General features: G+C 37.2%; 2 protein-coding genes across 7 annotated transcripts; one reads left to right on the top strand and one right to left on the bottom strand.

The window, feature by feature from the left end:
- Positions 1-297: 297 nt before the first annotated feature.
- Positions 298-17,510, bottom strand: LOC117983970 (venom serine protease-like). Of its 3 annotated transcripts, none has more exons than XM_069499687.1 (10): positions 17,262-17,510; positions 14,851-14,931; positions 13,324-13,461; positions 7,657-7,780; positions 6,633-6,736; positions 4,746-4,938; positions 4,549-4,615; positions 3,281-3,411; positions 2,293-2,444; positions 298-488 (listed from the first exon to the last, which is right to left on the bottom strand). In XM_069499687.1, the coding sequence occupies exons 2-10, from the start codon at positions 14,929-14,931 to the stop codon at positions 312-314; spliced, it is 1,167 nt and encodes a 388-aa protein (XP_069355788.1). In that variant the 5' UTR covers positions 17,262-17,510; the 3' UTR covers positions 298-311. The 3 variants fall into 3 exon arrangements, with proteins under 3 accessions (XP_069355788.1, XP_069355789.1, XP_069355787.1); XM_069499688.1 differs by having other exon boundaries at positions 17,258-17,510; XM_069499686.1 differs by having other exon boundaries at positions 17,026-17,510.
- Positions 9,797-12,309, top strand: LOC117983971 (uncharacterized). Of its 4 annotated transcripts, none has more exons than XM_069499694.1 (4): positions 9,797-9,907; positions 10,225-10,578; positions 11,090-11,290; positions 12,084-12,309. In XM_069499694.1, the coding sequence occupies exons 2-4, from the start codon at positions 10,325-10,327 to the stop codon at positions 12,247-12,249; spliced, it is 621 nt and encodes a 206-aa protein (XP_069355795.1). In that variant the 5' UTR covers positions 9,797-9,907; positions 10,225-10,324; the 3' UTR covers positions 12,250-12,309. The 4 variants fall into 4 exon arrangements, with proteins under 4 accessions (XP_069355795.1, XP_069355794.1, XP_034826503.1 ...); XM_069499693.1 differs by having other exon boundaries at positions 9,810-9,903; XM_034970612.2 differs by having other exon boundaries at positions 9,810-9,903; positions 10,312-10,578.
- Positions 17,511-17,979: the final 469 nt, after the last annotated feature.

Raw genomic sequence — 17,979 nt, forward strand, 5'->3', positions numbered from 1 at the left:
TCGGACTCGCGCACGAAGGGTTCCGTGTACCATTATCTATAAAATCGAGCAAAAAAATTACCTTTGTTGTATGGGAGCCCCCTTAAATATTTATTTTATTCTGTTTTTAGAACTTATTTTTTTTTATAGCGGCAACAGAAATACATACATTATCGGTGAAAATTTCAACTATCTAACTATCACGGTTCATGATATTTCCTGATGACAGACGGACGGACAGCGGAGTCTTACTAATAGGGTCCCTTTTACCCTTTTTGTATGGACCTAAAAAGGAAAGTCTGAAATGAAAATCAACGTAAGTCAAAATGGATTTATTGCGTGCAGTAATTAGCGGGCGCATTCTGCGTTATCCAGTTGAGTAGAGCAGTAATCCGAGTGCTTATCCCAGGGCTGTCCGAAGCGCAGAACCTTCCGAAGCTGATTATACCAGCATGGAACAGTAGGCCTGTCTGTGGATCTGTGTACAGGGCGGGGCCGCCAGAATCGTCCTATAACCAAAACCATTTTTAAAAAATCGGACAAGTGCGCGTGGAGTTTCGTACGATAAATTGACTTTTTTTTTGTTCGGTGGCCATCTTTTTTTTATCGGTTCACCGAAGGGCCCAAGGTTCTGAACAACATATTTGTGTAGGAACATGCCTCTAGAGCTTCCGAGACGGTTAAGCGGTTTGACGTCAAGCACGTAGATTTTTGCTTGAATCAAGTATTTTGACCGTTTACAAAGTTTGTGATTGATGCATTTTTATATTTTCAGAAGCCCTTACTACTGGTCGTTTTAGAGGGCTTTTGAGGTACCCTGGTAAATTTTCCACATTCATGGCGTTTCGTATTTTTCCTGAAAGAACACTTCTATTCACAGGCGTGGTGGGGGATAAAAAGTGTCTTACAAAAGGTACTTAGGTACCTACTTAAAATTACTTTTAAGTCAAATAGAAATTATTACAATAAAACCTTAAGATAGCCTTGTCTAATTACTATACAAATCACGCCCGCATAGAATGATGTCAAGAATACTGACTGCATTTCCGCGCTGGACAGCCAGGCTGATCCGTTGCGTAAAAAATTAGACAGTCAAGTCATATTCATAAATAACTTTACTGACATTATTTCGAAGTATTACTTAAAGTACCTATTAAATTATTTATGAGCAATTCAACAACACTCAACATGAAACATTCTTTTATTCACTTTTAACCAAAAAAAAATTATTTTAATCATGAACTGAATTTCTTAGGGTTAAATAAACCTTCGGCCGAAGGTTGTGACGATAGCCGATTAATCGCCTTCGGGCAGAAATCTATCTTCGGATGGACACTAAGAACCACTAAGTATAATGATATCGCAGACTTTTGTAATTGAATTAAAATAAAGCTTCTTACCTAATCTATATTAATTAACGTAGGCGCGCTTTGATTTATAGTTTCTTTTATGGTCGCCCGACTTCAATAATATGTAGGTAGGTACACCACACCGTACACGTGTCGAAACAAACATTATTTTTTACTTAGTTGTGTTTTTGGAAGTGTTTTTTTTTAATATATTTTTTTATTTTATTTTAAGCTTTTTAGTGTAGGTAAGTAGTCATTGCTTGGTACCTAAAATATAAATTCACCAGCAAAACTTTCTAAATCCTCACGACTTAGGAGTTCAGTACCTTGCAACATCAGGATTGAAGAGTTAGGACTTGAAATTCAATAACAAAGTGTATGCTCGGCATTTACAATATTATTTCACCAGGAACAGTTCTTGAATCTCTATGGTTAAGGAGTGCTGGCCGTTTATTGATATTTAAAACATCAATTCACCATCAGAAATTCCTCAATCCTCACGGCTTCGGAGTTCAGTACCTTGCAGCATCAGGATTGAGCAGTTGGGATCCGAAGTTCAATTATGTCGTCTATGCTTGGTACTTAAAATAATATTGCACCATCCGCAGTTCCTGAATCACTATAGTTTAGGAGTTATAGTGCATCATCAGGGTTGAAGAGTTGGGTCTTGGAGTCTATGAAATCGTTGTTTAGTACCTACAATATTAATTCACTATGAACACTTCCGGAATCTTGATAACTCAGGCTGGCAGTAACCCTGAAGCATCAGGATTAAGGAGTTGATTCGAGAAAGTTTTATAAGACCACTATGAAAACTTTTGCAGTAGGTAGATTTTAAAAAATTGCAAATCGGTACAGAAACCTCCAAAAAATCGGTGTACATATCTACATTTAAAAAAACGGGCCAAACGGAGAACCGTCTTCTTTTTGGAAGTCGGTTTAAATAATGATAAAGTCTACATACCTGACAAGAATCCTTTCCTCTAGTATACGTGCATAGTTGTCGCGGCGTGAGTGTTGACACTCTGCTCTGGCAGCTGGACTGGCTGATCACGTCCACGTTCACCTTTCGGAGCACCGAGGACACAGGGCCTCCGAACGATGTGGTCCCCCATCCTAAGTCATCACAAGACATCATTAAAAAAAACCGGCAGGCCACGCGCAGTGTAGGGTTCCGTAGTCACAATTAACCTTGAAAAACAGATATAACTCCTTAACCTGTGAACCCTACTTAGTCATGATAGTTTTCCTTTAAAATTGATTATAAATACTACTGCTGTGAATTTTTTCACGTTCCTATATACTACCATTTGGCTGATAGAGGGGGGGGGGGGGGGGGGGACACTTGACTCTAATAAAAATTAGCACTTTAAAACATCATATTTTACAAATGGATATAGAAATCGAGAAATGATGTTCCCACACCCACAGTATTTTTAAAATACCTATTCAACAATACCCCACACTATGGGGTAGACGAGAAAAAAAATTCATCTCCACTTTACATGTAGGGGAGCTACCCTAAAAAAATTACACAATTTTATTTCACCACTTTGTCGGCGTGATTATACCCATGCCAAATTATAGATTTCTAGCACTAATAGTCTCTGAGATTAACCGAGGACGGACAGACGGACGGACATGACATGGCAAAACTATAAGGGTTCCTTGTTTACTACGGAACCCTAAAAACTGGCGATTATAGCAGACTTGACTGTAGGTACCTACCTACTCATCTACTGTGCGTATCTTGTTGTTCGTTAGTTATTTATCCCTTTCATAATGCTCCTTGCGGAAAAGGATAGCACTAGACTTAGACTTGTCAATTTAGTTTATTTTAGAGATGTGTCTAGGTATTTTCTGAATAAAACGGCTGTGATGTTCACATGGAACTATAAAAATTCGATGTTTTAATACGGGTTCCCTAAAAAGCCTACTGTTGTGTGTGTTACCTAAAAGCGTAAGTTGGGCGCCGGTGAAATCCCAGTTGGCGAACTTGAAGGGCAAGCACACGACGTTGACATACTCGTTAAGCTGCATTATTTGTGTGCGAAGTATTACTATATCATAATCGTAATTCGATCTGAAAACAGATAAGTAGAACTCTAAAGTCTAATACACTAATATTATAAACTGGAAAGATTTGTATTTTTGTGTTTGTAACGTAAACTCAAAACGACTGGACCGATTTCAAAACTTCTTTCTCCATTAGCTACATTATTCCTGAGTGACATAGGCTATATAAAAAAAAAATAGATATCCCTACGAAAACTGTAATAAGCTACACGTCCGTAGCCAGGGCCGGTTGCTACGTTCGTCAACCGTAATATAAACAGGTCAGGAGGTATCACGCCGTGTTCCGGGCGCGCTTCCGAGACGGATTTGGTAGCAGCCAGGCCAGCGATGGGACCCGCCTGCCAGTTCATGGCGGGTCAAAATCTGGTGGGAGCGCGGTAGCAATATTACTTAATTGATACCCGCGCAACCGCCAGTCTGTCGAGGGACAAACACAGGTTTTAGTGGGTGCAAGCCCCACATAATCCCTCTGTTTCCCTGACGGAGGGGTATGCGTCAGCCATTTCCTGTGTATAAAAAAAGGGGTGGGTTGCTAGTCTAAAATATACTTAAGTAATAAAATAGACCGGTGGGTCACAATAAAGGTGACGATCAATATCAAAGGATAGAGTGCCATTTTTTGTTTAATATACAATAATATGCCATTTATTATATAAGGAATTGCAGCCTCGCACAGGTCAGAATGTAAAGGGTTTAGGTCATAGTCCGCCGACCGCCACGCTGGCCAAGTGCAGATTTCCCACAGCTTTGAGAACATTATGGAGAACTCTCAGGCATGCAGGTTTCCTCACAACGTTTTTCTTCGCCCTTAAAGCAAGTTATTATTAGGCTTAAAACGCACTGATCGAACTCCAGACCTCCCGAATAAAAGGCGGATCTAAGCTTTCGCGTCTCTTATTAAGGCAGCACAAAAATATTTCCTAGGGATAACTACCGAAAGTTTTCGAAACTAAGTAGTAGGACTCTAGGAGTTGGGACTCTTATCGCAAATCAAATCACTGCATCGTGGCAAAACGCATTATTCGAAGACTTTACCAAATTTAGCGATTGCTTAAAAGAGAGGTTTATGGGTACTTAATCTATATTAAAATACTTATAGGATAGTAGGTAGGTACTGGTATCAAAAAAAAATAGATATACTTACGACGATGTGTACTGAGGATGTATTGTTATTGAAAGGACTGCGAGCGTTTGTTTTAGTGGCGAATTAACTGCAACATACATAAGATTATGATAAACCTAATAACCAGTAACCTCTTTTGTTTTACACAAAATTAGTGTAAGTAAAAAAACAATCACAGTTTTCAGTAGGATTTTTTTTAACTTAGATAAATTAGGTACCTTGATTGTAAACTCCAACCTCCACGGTTATATCCCTAGGTTGCTTCCCGGCTACGCAATGCGCTGCAGAGATCACGTAGTTGTTAGCAATGATCACACCGCCACACCGGATTTGGTCTTGTGCGACGTACCTGATTCCAGCCATCATGGGGAATTCATAGGGATCAGTCTGTTGTCCGCCGACAATACGGTTCTGACGATAATAAAAATTATCAGTAGATACTTACTGTAAGTATTCTTTTTATACTTAACCTATACCTATTCAGATGAAAAGACGTTTATTTATACAACTGTGCCACACATAGCTAGTTCCGGCGCTTACATTACAAGTTAGTTCTTGGCTGCGATTTCACCTGGTGGTATAAGTCCCGCAAATTGTTAATGCGCGTGGCCGCCATTTTAGTGACGTCAGAACTAGACTGAAGTTCCGAGCTGATGGTATATTTTTATTTCGGCTGGGACATGGTTCCAGCGCAATAGCAATTTGCTGGACTTATAAGTGACGATGCAGTCTAAGCTAAGATGGAAGCGGGCTAACTTGGAAGGGGTATCTAAGCCAGTTGTATTCTACCCACCGGTACCTTTATTGGTTTCTACTCGGCATTGTTAAATCGCTAAGCCAATGCAGATTGCAGAAGTCTTCCACCAGACCAGCCCCAGACCAGAGACAATTTATAAATTAAAAAATCCCTAATTGCCTCTCCTGGGATTCGAACCCGGGATCTCCCACTAATAACAGTGCTCACCACTGTGCCAGGGAGCCATAGTACGCGACAGGTCAAGATGGCAAATCGGGGTATGAGGCAGAGGGACGCGCTGCACGTGCACACCTGCACTGCGCCCGCGTTCGCCCTCACCGGGTTAGAGCGGGGGCAGTGCGGGGCGTTCCCACTCCGATTGCCATCTCGACCTATCGCGTACTATACCTACCTTTGTAAGTGCTATGTTAGACTTATCGACAATTTGTATTTCGAAATCAGTTTTATTAACAAACTCAAGAACCCAACTATGGTAAATACTACGAACTATCAATAGGTCAAGTACTTATCATCATATTCAACCCATCGCCGGCCCACTACTGAGCTTGGGACACCTACCTACTTCAACCTTTGAGAACATTATGCAGAACTCGCGCTTTCCTCACGCTGTTTTCCTTCACCGTTAAAGCAAAGAAAATTGAGAGCTGCGTGTCCGAGATTGAACCCCCGACCTCCCGAATAGAAAGTTGAACGTCTTAACCACTAAGCTATCACCGCTGTAATGAAGTACTCAATATTCAGTAGGTATATGATAATACATTAGCCGGCAAGAAACATACATCGACTTTTAGAATGAGATTTCGGCTTTGTAGAGCGTTGTCTCTGTCACTCATACCTATGTCACGTTGTCGGTCTCAACGATAGAGACAACGCTCTACGAAACAAGTCTATGTACATTGTTTACTGCCGGGTGCTGTAGTAGGTACTCAGACTAAGTAAAGGAGACTTGGCATTAAAATTATAAATAATACCTTGTTAGAGCAAGCTAGGTGTATAGAAAAGCGCTGAAGAGTGATAGAGACATAAACACAGTTTTTTGTCTTTGTCATAGTTTAGCTTTTTTTTGTTGGGCAAGTTGTAGTTTGTGCCCAACAAACCTCTGTGATAGTAATTTAATGCGAATATTACGAGTTTTTATTTAGTTTTCTGTTTTAAATTTAGTATTGAAGGTGTGTAGAAGCCATTTATGGTGCATTGCTGTGTAACAGTTGTTAGCAAACGCAAATTATGAAACATAACCTTTCACGTAAGTAGGTATGATTTCTTTTGTTGTTTTGTCCCTTTCGGGTAGGTATACTCGTCTGACAAGTCTCTTGATTCTTGGTCTGAGCTGTAGTATGATGCTCACCGTTCTCCTTATGCCGCAGGTGCAAGTCGGAGTCGGAGCAGCTGCCTGAGCATAAAGGTTGCAACTAAAGCGGCCTCCTATACTATTCTGCGCAGTAATTAGACCTGAAATTAATAACTTCAATAAGATGTGCGAAAGTGTGTCTGTCTGCACCTTTCGGGCCAACCAGTAGGTAAATCTTGACTGGTATAAAGACAGCTTGTATTTAGGAGAAAGATTTTTAGGCCGACGAAAAATTTCTACGAAATGTGATAAGCAGCCACCGATAATCTAATCCGTATTCCTATATGCATATTAATTTTATTATAAACTTAGCTGCCCCGGCGAACATCGTACCGCCTAACAGTCGATTCTTTTTCAGGAAATTAAAAAAAAAATATATCCGTAAGAACCATCCCCATACTTTAAAAGGAATATTATGAAAAAAGAATTAGCGAAATCGGTTCAGCTGTTCTCGAGATTTGCGATCAGCAACACATCAAGCGATTCATTTTTATATGTAGAGATAGGTGATGCCCGTGACTTCATCCACGTAAGTTTCGAATCTGAAAAATCCCGTGGTAACTCTTTGATTTTCCGGGATAAAAAGTGGCTTATGTCCTTCCCTGGGATGCAAACCATCTCTATATCAAATTTCGTTAGAATCGGCTAATGCATGGGCCGTGAAAAACTAGCAGACAGACAGACACACTTTCGCATTTATAATACTAGTAAGTATGGATGAGAAAGTGTCTCTGTCTGTGGCCTTCTCTCGGCCCATTTGCGTAACTGATTTTGACCTTTATAGCTCGTACGGTTTATTTTTAAGATCAAGACGGACTGGAGGAAACTAAGGGTAGCACTAGCTAGGTAAGTAGGTACCTTGTTTAACTACGGAAACCAAAAACTGACTTTTTTACTAATATCTTAGATATATAGAAGAAAAAGTTTCTGAATCGTAGGTAGGTAATAGTTACACAGGCAGTGACATTAAACTTGTATTTTACGATATAAACAATTTTAAGATATAGTCAAAAGTACGAACCCAGAGATATCCTTTGGTTAATGGAAACTGCGCTGAGCGACCCCTGACCACAATAGAAGTCTGCTCCTGTTAGGTACATATCTCCCGCCTTCGAGATGAGGAGACGATCCGTGCATGTTGTGGTCTGTAGATAATGTACTTACATTACATTCATTTATTTATTTAGTTACTAGGTATAATCCGCAACAGGTTCAGATGGCAATCGGGGTATGACTTATGAGGCGGACGACGGGGGGGCACACACCTGCACGTCACCCGCGGGAGTGCCTTTGTGGCCTCGTGACAGATGTCTCGCTTACTTCCCGGTCTCGTGCAATAATGTAGGTACTTACTAGTTCCTAATTTGGCCTAAGGCCTCCACTCTCAAATTAGGAGATGTGCAATCAAATTTCATATTAAGTATCCTCACTTGAACTCATTTTATCAACTTAAGTAGTAGGTAACTGGTTTAATAAATAATTTAAAACGAACAGTCAATGCGCGCCTTTTAATATGACAAAAAAATAACAACATTATTTTCGTGCGAGTCAGATTCTATATAGAATGATATATAATCCAACTTGATATACCTAGTAATGCTTAATACTCTGGTTCAACTAAATCTTGGGTGTGAGAATGAGACCTGCCACAAGACGACAATTTGCTTTAATTAACACGATCGTCAGCGAGCCCGTCGTTTTTCCATGTCTTTTAGGCTTCCGTACCCGGAAGCCAAGGGTAAAACGGAGCCCTATTAATGCCACTCTACTGTCTGTCTGTCCGCGTGTCACCGGTCTCATAGACGAAATGAGTAGGTAACAAATGTGAAATTTTGGTATTTGATGTAGAATGTTGACCCAAAACCGAATATCAAATTAGAAATTCAATTAAGTACCTACTTGGAAAAAAAATCTTACCCTAGCATGTGGGGTATCATTATCTAGAGCTCATCATGAGTAGAGTAGGTACGAATATTTTCTAAAAACTGATATGATTCACATCACATATTATTTACATACCCTGTAGATTGATTACTTCCCGGACAGTATTACAATACAATTACTGTCCAGAAAAGTAAGTATGCATTGATGCATTTCATATCAATATCATAAGTTTGAATTTGGAATAATCTTTCTTTCTGAGTATCTTAGGCACTTTGAATTTGGAACCCTACCAAATGGGGCATTTCACCCCTTTTTTTAATGTGTCTTAATTTGATCCTAAAGCGATAATAAACTACCAAAAAATTTACAAAATTTTTACTCGATTGATAAAGGCATTTAAATTTTACATGTCAAATTTCGCCGCGAAAAGCTACCCTCCATCTTTGTAGGTTCATGAGCTGTGACGATGATATTACGTAACACGGATTGGTACAACGGTATTTTCGTGAAATACATTACATTTTCAATCCATGTGACGTCACAGTCGGAATTAATATGGCGGCTACGGTATCATGTGTTTTGGATATTTGTAGAACAGAACAGATTAAAAAAGTGAAATTTTTAAAATGCACAGTTATCCATACTTATCGGATTTTTAGGGCGCTGCGAGCGCCATTCGGAGCATAAAATTAAAAAGTTGTCCTGTAGCTGAAACGATCTCTATGCTGAAACGTTTTGAGTTTTTTAGATATGGCACTGGGTTGCAAAATTATAATATTATAGATAGGTATACTCTGTGAAAATTAGGAGAGACTCAGTGACGCCAACTTAGCAACTTTATAGCTATTTGGCGTAGACTGATTAAAAAAGCTAGACTAAAGTAATGTGTAACCACGACTGAGATAGCGATAGCCCGACGTAACGATGAATAACACGACAATTACCATTGTTTACTTAGTCAATACATATTTGTATAAACCGCTCAACAATATATGTAACTTTTTTATGTGAAAACAAGTAAATAACTAATGAGAAATACAATGATGCCATGAATTCACAGTTTGTTTTGCAACTAAAGTTGTATAAGATGAAAAAAATCAGTTACACGATAAGGGACAAAAAATAGGTTAGCTGCGTCTCTGTTTATCACATTAGTAACTTCATCTTTGCTCTCTTTTTAGTGTGAATGAGAAAGCAAACGTTACTTTGTTTAGATTTTTTACTCCGTCTACGGGCAGTATTTAGGTGGTCCGTGGTAGTGATCTGTGGTCTATATGTTATTGGTCTGTGGTCTATTGGTAAAATTAAAATCAAAATATACACATATAAAATAATCTAATAATGCAATATTTATTAAGGAAAAACTAATAAAGTGCAGTAATATGTAGGTATTAATTTCATATTTCTACAAACTATTAAATATTATTTATTTTATTTTTATTTTTCATATACCAAAATTGTAGTTACAAAGTAATAATAAATTAAGTTACATTGGAAATGCTTATCTCTAAACAGAGATTTATATAATAAATACAAAGGCAAGGAGTAGATTAGAATTTAGAACGAATGTTCTACTAATAATATTGACCTTTGTTGACGACCTGCGTTTTTGGAAAAGTTAAATGTTCCGTATTTAAAAATGTTTATTTCTTTATGTGACAAATGTAAACCCCTTTATTTTTTTACGCGGGACAACTCACAACAGACACTTTGCCGAGTTGCTAATTTAATTTAAGTAATATTCTTCAATTTTACACCTCGTAAATTGATACCTACCTATTCGGAATCTTAGTTTTGTGATAAAAATGTCACATATGAAAAAGACTGTGCCTTCTAAGTTCATAGCAGACGAATTTGATAAGATCCTGACTGACTCTAAGTTTATTAATGATTCACCAAAAAAGAAAAAACCAGCTGACACAGCTACGGTAGAAAACCCTAACTTATCTATTACAAACCCAACCAATGCTAAGAAGAAAAAAATAAATGAAGGTATTGAAGCATGTGGGGAATCACGACAGAAGGCGTTGAAAGTAATTAACAGGCAGCTAGAGGCAAGGCAAGTAGCTACTTATTTTTTTCAGTTCCTAGTGAAATAAGTGCACAATAGGTAATCCTTACTTGATATAAATGCGAAAGTGTGTCTGTCTGCCTGTCTACTAGCTTGTCACAGCCCAGTTTTACCGGTTCTGACAGGTAAGGATAGGTTGAATCTTGGAGATGAACATGTGCTATTTTTTGTCCTGGAAAATCAAAGAGTTCCCATAAAATTTTTGAAAAACCTAAATCCACGCAAACGAAATCGCGGACATCTTATAGTCACACTAATATTATAAAGGTGGAAGTTTGTGTGTATGTATGTTTGTTAATTGTTACTCTTCCACGCAAAATCTACTTACTGGACGGATTTGGCTAAAATTTAGAATGGAGATAGATTTTACCCTGGATTAATACATAGGCTTCTTGTTATCCTGGAAAATCAAAGAGCTCCCACAGGAGCAAAATCCACGTGGATGAAGTCGTGGGCATCAGCTAGTATTCTTATAAAACGAATATTAATTAAATTGTAGAAGGCTAGTTAATGAAAATATGCTGAAGAAATTATCTGATGCTGTAAAAGATTTTCAAGCTGATTACAATGCTCTGAAGGAAAATGAACAGAAATTAGAACACCTTACTGGGTCATTCATGAAATGTATGCAGCATACCATCACCGCATACAAACAAAAGCTAAAATCGTTCGAAGAACTTCATGCAACATTTAAGAAAAGGTATCATATTACATTAATTCGATGACCTCCCTGGCTCAGTGGTAAGCGCTGTGGTCTTATTTGTGGAAGGTCCCGGGTTTGATTTCCTGTTTGGAGTTTTATTATTTCTAAATTTCTGGTCTGGTCTGGTAAGAAGTTTCGGCCATGGCTACCGGCAAAGCCGCCAATATAAAAACTGCCAGGTTAGCCGGCTTCAAACTCAGTCAAAAGTAAAGTAATTTATTCAAAATATGGTATATAAATTTTGATAGTCGATTGTTGGATTTGTAAGATGATAATATAGTGGTGATAATTTTTACACGATAAATTTTTCATCTAAGATTGCATCATCATTTACCACCAGTGGCCCTACCGCGGTTGTTTGACAGCTACAATGTCACGATCGCAATCATCTCTGATTGGTTAATGCTCGCTCACTATTGGCTACAATGCTTTGTTGCAACAAGATTCGCACAAATTTAGCCAATCAGAACAATTGAGATTGTAATAATGATTGATGCAGGTTTTAGACAATCGCCCTACTGGTGAGATTGCAATCAAGGGCTAACTTGTATCCGATAAAAAAATAAAAAAGTACTGTTCACCAGCTTCTCATTTAAGAAATTCTTCTTTGTATTATTAATTTATGTATTTTAACTATTTAACGTAGTCTATAAGATTGTGTTATAGTTAACTTTATTAAGCTTGAAAGGGCTTGGTTTGTTACCTAGAAATGTAAAGATATGTACTTATAATGGCATAATATGTCATGGCTTCATATTTATAAAATAATAACTTTTATTTAATTACACAGGTATGAGGATACTGATGCAGAGCAAAGAGGTGAAATCAACAAATTGGGAAGAGAATTAGAAGAGGATATTTCCAAGTTAAAAGAGAAATTAATATTGGAAACAAAGCGCAGTGAATGGGAGAATTTACAAAAATACTTTATGAAGTCCATGCAGAGCAAATTTTAATTCTATTTGTTTCTTAATTTTCTAATTCTTATTACTTAAATAAAATTAATTTGATTTGAATGTTTTTTTTATTTATTTGTATTAAAATTATATCATAGCATGGAAAATGAATACAACTCATTCTAGTAGTAATATGAAAAGATACCAACAAAACCTCTTTGATTCACATGTATATATTTTTATCTTAAAAAAACCGGCCAAGTACGAGTCAGAATCGCGCACTAAGGGTTCCGTACTACAATCGTATTTTATCGACATTTTGCACGATAAATCAAAAACTATTATATCTAAAAATAAATAAAAAACTGTTTTAGAATCTACAAGTAAAGCCCTTTCATATGATACCACACTTGGTCTAAGTAATCTTACTTTGAAAGTTGAAAAGAGCAATATTTGTTGATGAACACATTTTAATTTTCTTCACGGTTTTCAGATTTTTTTCCCTCATGCCAGCTATAAGACCTACCTTCCTGCCAAATTTCATGATTCTAGGTCAACGGGAAGTACCCTATAGCACAGCCTTGAAATATATAGTCCAATTACGAATGTACTTGTAGTAACAGAGCTACGGTGGGGTAGGTTGCGGAGCGCGGGCGGCGCGGCCCGCTGCGCGCAGATTCGCGTTGTCTGCGCGTTTGATGGACGAGGGTTTACGTGAGCGTGGTTTTAAATATTTTAAGTGTCGTTTAGTAAGTTCTATCATAAAATGGTGCATTACTGTTCTGTCTACGGATGCTATGCGAATTTTAAACAGAACAAGGGTCTAAAATTTCACCGATTTCCCCGCGATTTCAATCCCAATTTTGTGACAACCCTTGCATATTTGCGTAGGAAGACGTATATACCTACACGAGCGGCGGCATCGCTCGACTTCAAAGGCTTCGAACAACTGGTAGTATTTCGTTAAACTGTGCTTATAGGTTTCTTGACAGACAGACAGCAAAGTGATCCTATAATGGTTCCGTTTTTCCTTTTGAGGTACGGAATCCTAAAAACCTATTCAGTTCAGCCTTGTACGCATGCCGATGAATAAATAAAAATTACGACGAAAAAACGCTTCATTTCACTCTGTACCTGTGGCAATTCGAGGTTACAGTCCACTCTGCAATTGTATCCACTGGGACATGTCGCTACCCAGCGGCATGTAGTACCTGGATAGTAATATCCAGGGTAGTTTGGACTTCTGATAGTGTACGTTATGCCCGGAGTTACCTGTGAAAAATGATTCTATTAGATATAGTTCGCGATAGGTCGACATGTCAATCAGGGTATGAGGTGGGGGCACACGCACTGTACCCGCGCTAACCCGGTGCGGTATAGCACTGGTGACGTGCGGGTGTGCGGGGCGTCCCCACCCCGATTGAAAGGAAAGAAGAAAGAAAAAACGTTTAGGTATTTTTGAAAGTTGTGCCACAATATCACCTATCCCAGCCAGTTTGGTTATCCCAGCGCCTCTAGCAATTGAGCATTAAAACCAAAAGACCTCAAGCAGAAGAAGCGGCGTAGTAAACAATGTCATGTGTGGCACAACCCGAAAAAAAAAGATCAAGACTTACGTGATAGCTTTTTATTAAGACAGTTACGTTAGATATACTTAGCTGGATTTACGAGTTGGTGCCAGTGATATCTACTCATGTGGTGTACGTGAGTAGAGACTTACACTGGCACCTACTGGAAAATCCGGCTCCAGATTCACGCCGAGAAGTGACGAGAACGTGTTTGGATCATGAATGTTTTCTCGCCTATTCTCGGTACAACCATGGTACCTTGATGTGGGTCTGGAGCCGGCTTAAGTGGTTTGAATGTGCCCAGCTGACGGCCGAAGGCGTTTACAAAACGTTGTATCTTTGTATGTTAATCTTTGTTGTACGGTTAGCTAACCTATACCTTATAAAGTTATAAAATAAAGCAAAGATGGCTAATTTTGTCGAATTTGGATTAAGAGGTCTAATTATTATTTATCGTTGACTCGGATTTTATAATCTATCTTAGGTTTTCATGTAGAGTAGGTACCTAGGTACTAGGGGATGCTCGCGACTTCGTCCGCATGGATTTAGATTTCTTAAAATCCCCTGGGAATTCATTGATTTTCCTGTACAAAAGTAGCCTAGCCTAAATCTGTCTCAAAAGGATGCAAACTAGACTAGGTATGTGCCTTTTGTCAAATAGGTACTTACTAGAAAGAAAGATTTCTGATACCTTTCGTATACGATACATTCGTGTTTTATAATATGTACTATTACTAGTTTATTCCCGCGACTTCGCCCGCGTGGACTACACAAATTTCAACCCCCTATTTTACCCCCTTAGGAGTTGAATACTAAAATCCTCCAAAATCCTTTCTTAGCGGATGCCTACGTTATAATATGTAGGTATCTGCATGCCAAATTTCAGCCCGATACGTCCAGTAAGTAGTTTGAGCTGTGCGTTGATAGATCAGTCAGTCAGTCAATCCTTTTATATATTTAGATTATGGATAGGTATTATAGGTACCTAATTGTCAGATGTTAGCAATGGCACCATTGGCAAAATTCATAAATGTTATATTGTGGATGAAACGACTTATAAGTAGGTACCTAACTATAGCAGCATAATACTTACACTTGAATTGACATCGCAATTGGCATCTTGCGAATGCGTATAACGAAACAGCAAAACTATAACGACTATACTTTGGTACATCTGAAAGTTCATACATATTGTACATTTATAATAATTAATAAAATATATAGTTACCTACTTATTATTAACAACAAGTTGAGATAGCCTAGTGGTAAGACGTCCGCCTCTTAATCGGGAGGTCGGTGGTTCGATCACGGGCACGGACCTTTAACATTATCAGAGTTCTAAATGTGCGCTTTAATCAATTAAATATCACTTGCTTTAACGGTGAAGGAAAACATCGTGAGGAAAGCTGCATGCCTGAGAGTTCTCCATAATGTTTTCAAAGTTGTGTGAATTCGGCCGATCCGCACTTTTCCAGCGTGTAGACTATGGCCAAAACCCTTCTCATTATGCGAGAAGCCCGTTTTCTGTAGTGAGCCGGCGATGGGTTGGTCATCATGATACCGTATAGGTAGATATGTACCTACCTACTTTACGTAAACAGAAAAAATCTTGATCCAACTAGGTACTTAGTATTGTTTTATTTAAATCTTTATTACTGCTGATATCATCTCTACTTACCTATATATGTATACTATCAATATAATAGATTAAGAAATATTAATCATAGTTAGATCATATCTAGAAGAAATATTGATTGCAATAATGTTTTTTTATGATTACATTAATAAATATTCGATAACAGCTGTTAGCAAATCATAAATCGGATCTTGATAATGTTTATACTAGTAGATACTATTCGCGACGAAATAAGGCACCCTTAAACTTATACAACTTACACAATATTACCTACTTACCATACTTAACTACTTATGAAATAAGACATTTGTAGAGTCAGAAAAAATATAATGACTAGGAAAAATCACCAACTAAGGATATGCTAGAAAGTGGAAATCAAATCGATATCGTCGCTTAATTTTATTAATAACGAATATTTGTCAAACCTACATAGGTTTGAAAAATATTCGTTTTCGTTATGGGTTACAGGAAAAGAGGACACGATCCCGTTAGGGGGTTATAGTACAGGACATTAGCTATCAAACGACCCCTAAAGTGCTTATGCGAAAGTGTATCGTTTTCGAGTTATTCATTTTTTTATTTTTTTTTAGGTAAAGGGGTGTTTGCCACTTTAAAAATTAGTAAAAAAAAGAAACAATGTATTTCATCAGTTTTTTTTTATTTCTTGCTAGTGCATATCCTTGTTAATAATAAACAGTTATAAAACAAGAAAAATCTTCAAGCATTTTAAAATTACAGCCCAAAAACTGTAAAAGTTTTCGATTTTTAAATTTAATACTTTGAATAACTTGCAAATTTTCTGTAAAAATTACTATGGCACTTATCCTGCGGATTATTTTAAAAACATCTACGTTTCATTGGCTATCCATTGGTACAAAAAATTACAAAAAAAAACATAAAATCAAGAAAAAATTACATAACAAAGAGACCAGGTAGAAAATTTTAACAAATGCTATTGCCAAAGAATTAAATCAGAATCAATGTAAAAACGAGTTTAATGCAAAATGGTTAAAGATTATTTTTCAATGAGGTCAAAAGGTAATATAAGATCAGTCAAGTGCGAGTCGGGCTCGCTCACGAAGGGTTCCGTACCATCGTACAAGAAATAACACTTTTTAATTTTTTTTAATTTTCATGGCGGCCATTTTGTAATTTTTAGTATTTGTTATTATAGCGGCAAAAGAAATACACATTCCGTGAAAATGTCATGTTCGTCCGACCGTCCGTCCGTCTGTCCGGCCGTCCGTTTGTCTGTCAGTGGACTGTATCTCGTGAACCCTAATAGGTAGAGACTTTTTTTTACTAATTTTTAAAGTGGCAAACACCCCTTTACCTAAAAAAAAATAAAAAATTAATAACTCGAAAACGATACACTTTTGCATAAGCACTTTAGGGGTCGTTTGATAGCTAATGTCCTGTACTATAACCCCTTAACGGGATCGTGTCCTATTTTCCTGTAACCCTGTATATATCATTTAGGTAGGTAAGTAGGGAGAAAAAAAATCTTAATCTTGTACCTATGTACGTAAAAATATTTTTATAAAGTTATTTTATATTACTTAAGTAAGACCGGTAAATAATTATTAAAGTATACACACATATAAGTTTAAATAAAAAATGGACTTGACTTACAGTTATTGTCGATAGGTAGTTCTCTTCCCGTATATGACAATAATATATAGCAAATAAACGAATGAAGCAACTAATAAAGGAAAAATTGATATGAAGCGACAGCTACATAAACATCAAACGTAGAATATGTAGATCATACTTAAATACCAAGTGGTACACTTGTGCAAATCTACTTAAATAAAAAATATTGTTTTTAGCTACCGTGAAAAGAACTGTCTATTTAGTTACCTACCTACACTGAATATTTTTCTTGAATGATGCCTAGTAGAGTCACGAAGACTTTATCATGTTCACTCACAATAAAAGAATTGTAGCTTCTTGCAAGAAGGGCTATTAATTTTTTTATATTTGTTCAGAATGATAAGAAAGATAACACAAAAATTTCATGAACACGGTTCTACTAGTTTCCGATACACTTTTATTTTAAAGTCATTAAAAAATCAGAAATACACTTTTCCTGCTATTGAAGTGATAGGTATAGGTACGTAGGTATGTCGTGAGGGAGGAGCAGTGCGTAATAAATTGCTTTAAATGTCTCATTAACACAACAACTAAGTATATAAAAGAGCAGTATGGTACAAATAGCTGCAATACTTTGCATAGATAAAAGCATTTTCAATGTTGACAACGCTATGATAAATTTCAGGAATAGTGTCTTTACGTTTCAGATGCCTCAAACGTTGAGCGTTTTTAATAATCCTAATCCTACCTACCTACTTATAGTCTGGATTCTCGATTTGTTACAAACATAGCATTAATTTACAGACAGACATAATTCCAAGCATTTTCAGGACAGGATGATTTGTAATTATATCCATACAATTATAATTCCCAACAACTGCAACCCAACATTAATCATCCATTAAAAACACCTCCAAAAATATATAAAAAGCTATCTCTGATCTTCTTTTGGTCCATGCATTACTTTTATCTTTGTAACTACATACATTATGA

This window comes from Maniola hyperantus, chromosome 7 (genome assembly GCF_902806685.2).
Source record: "Maniola hyperantus chromosome 7, iAphHyp1.2, whole genome shotgun sequence".
Classification (NCBI taxonomy): domain Eukaryota; kingdom Metazoa; phylum Arthropoda; class Insecta; order Lepidoptera; family Nymphalidae; genus Maniola; species Maniola hyperantus.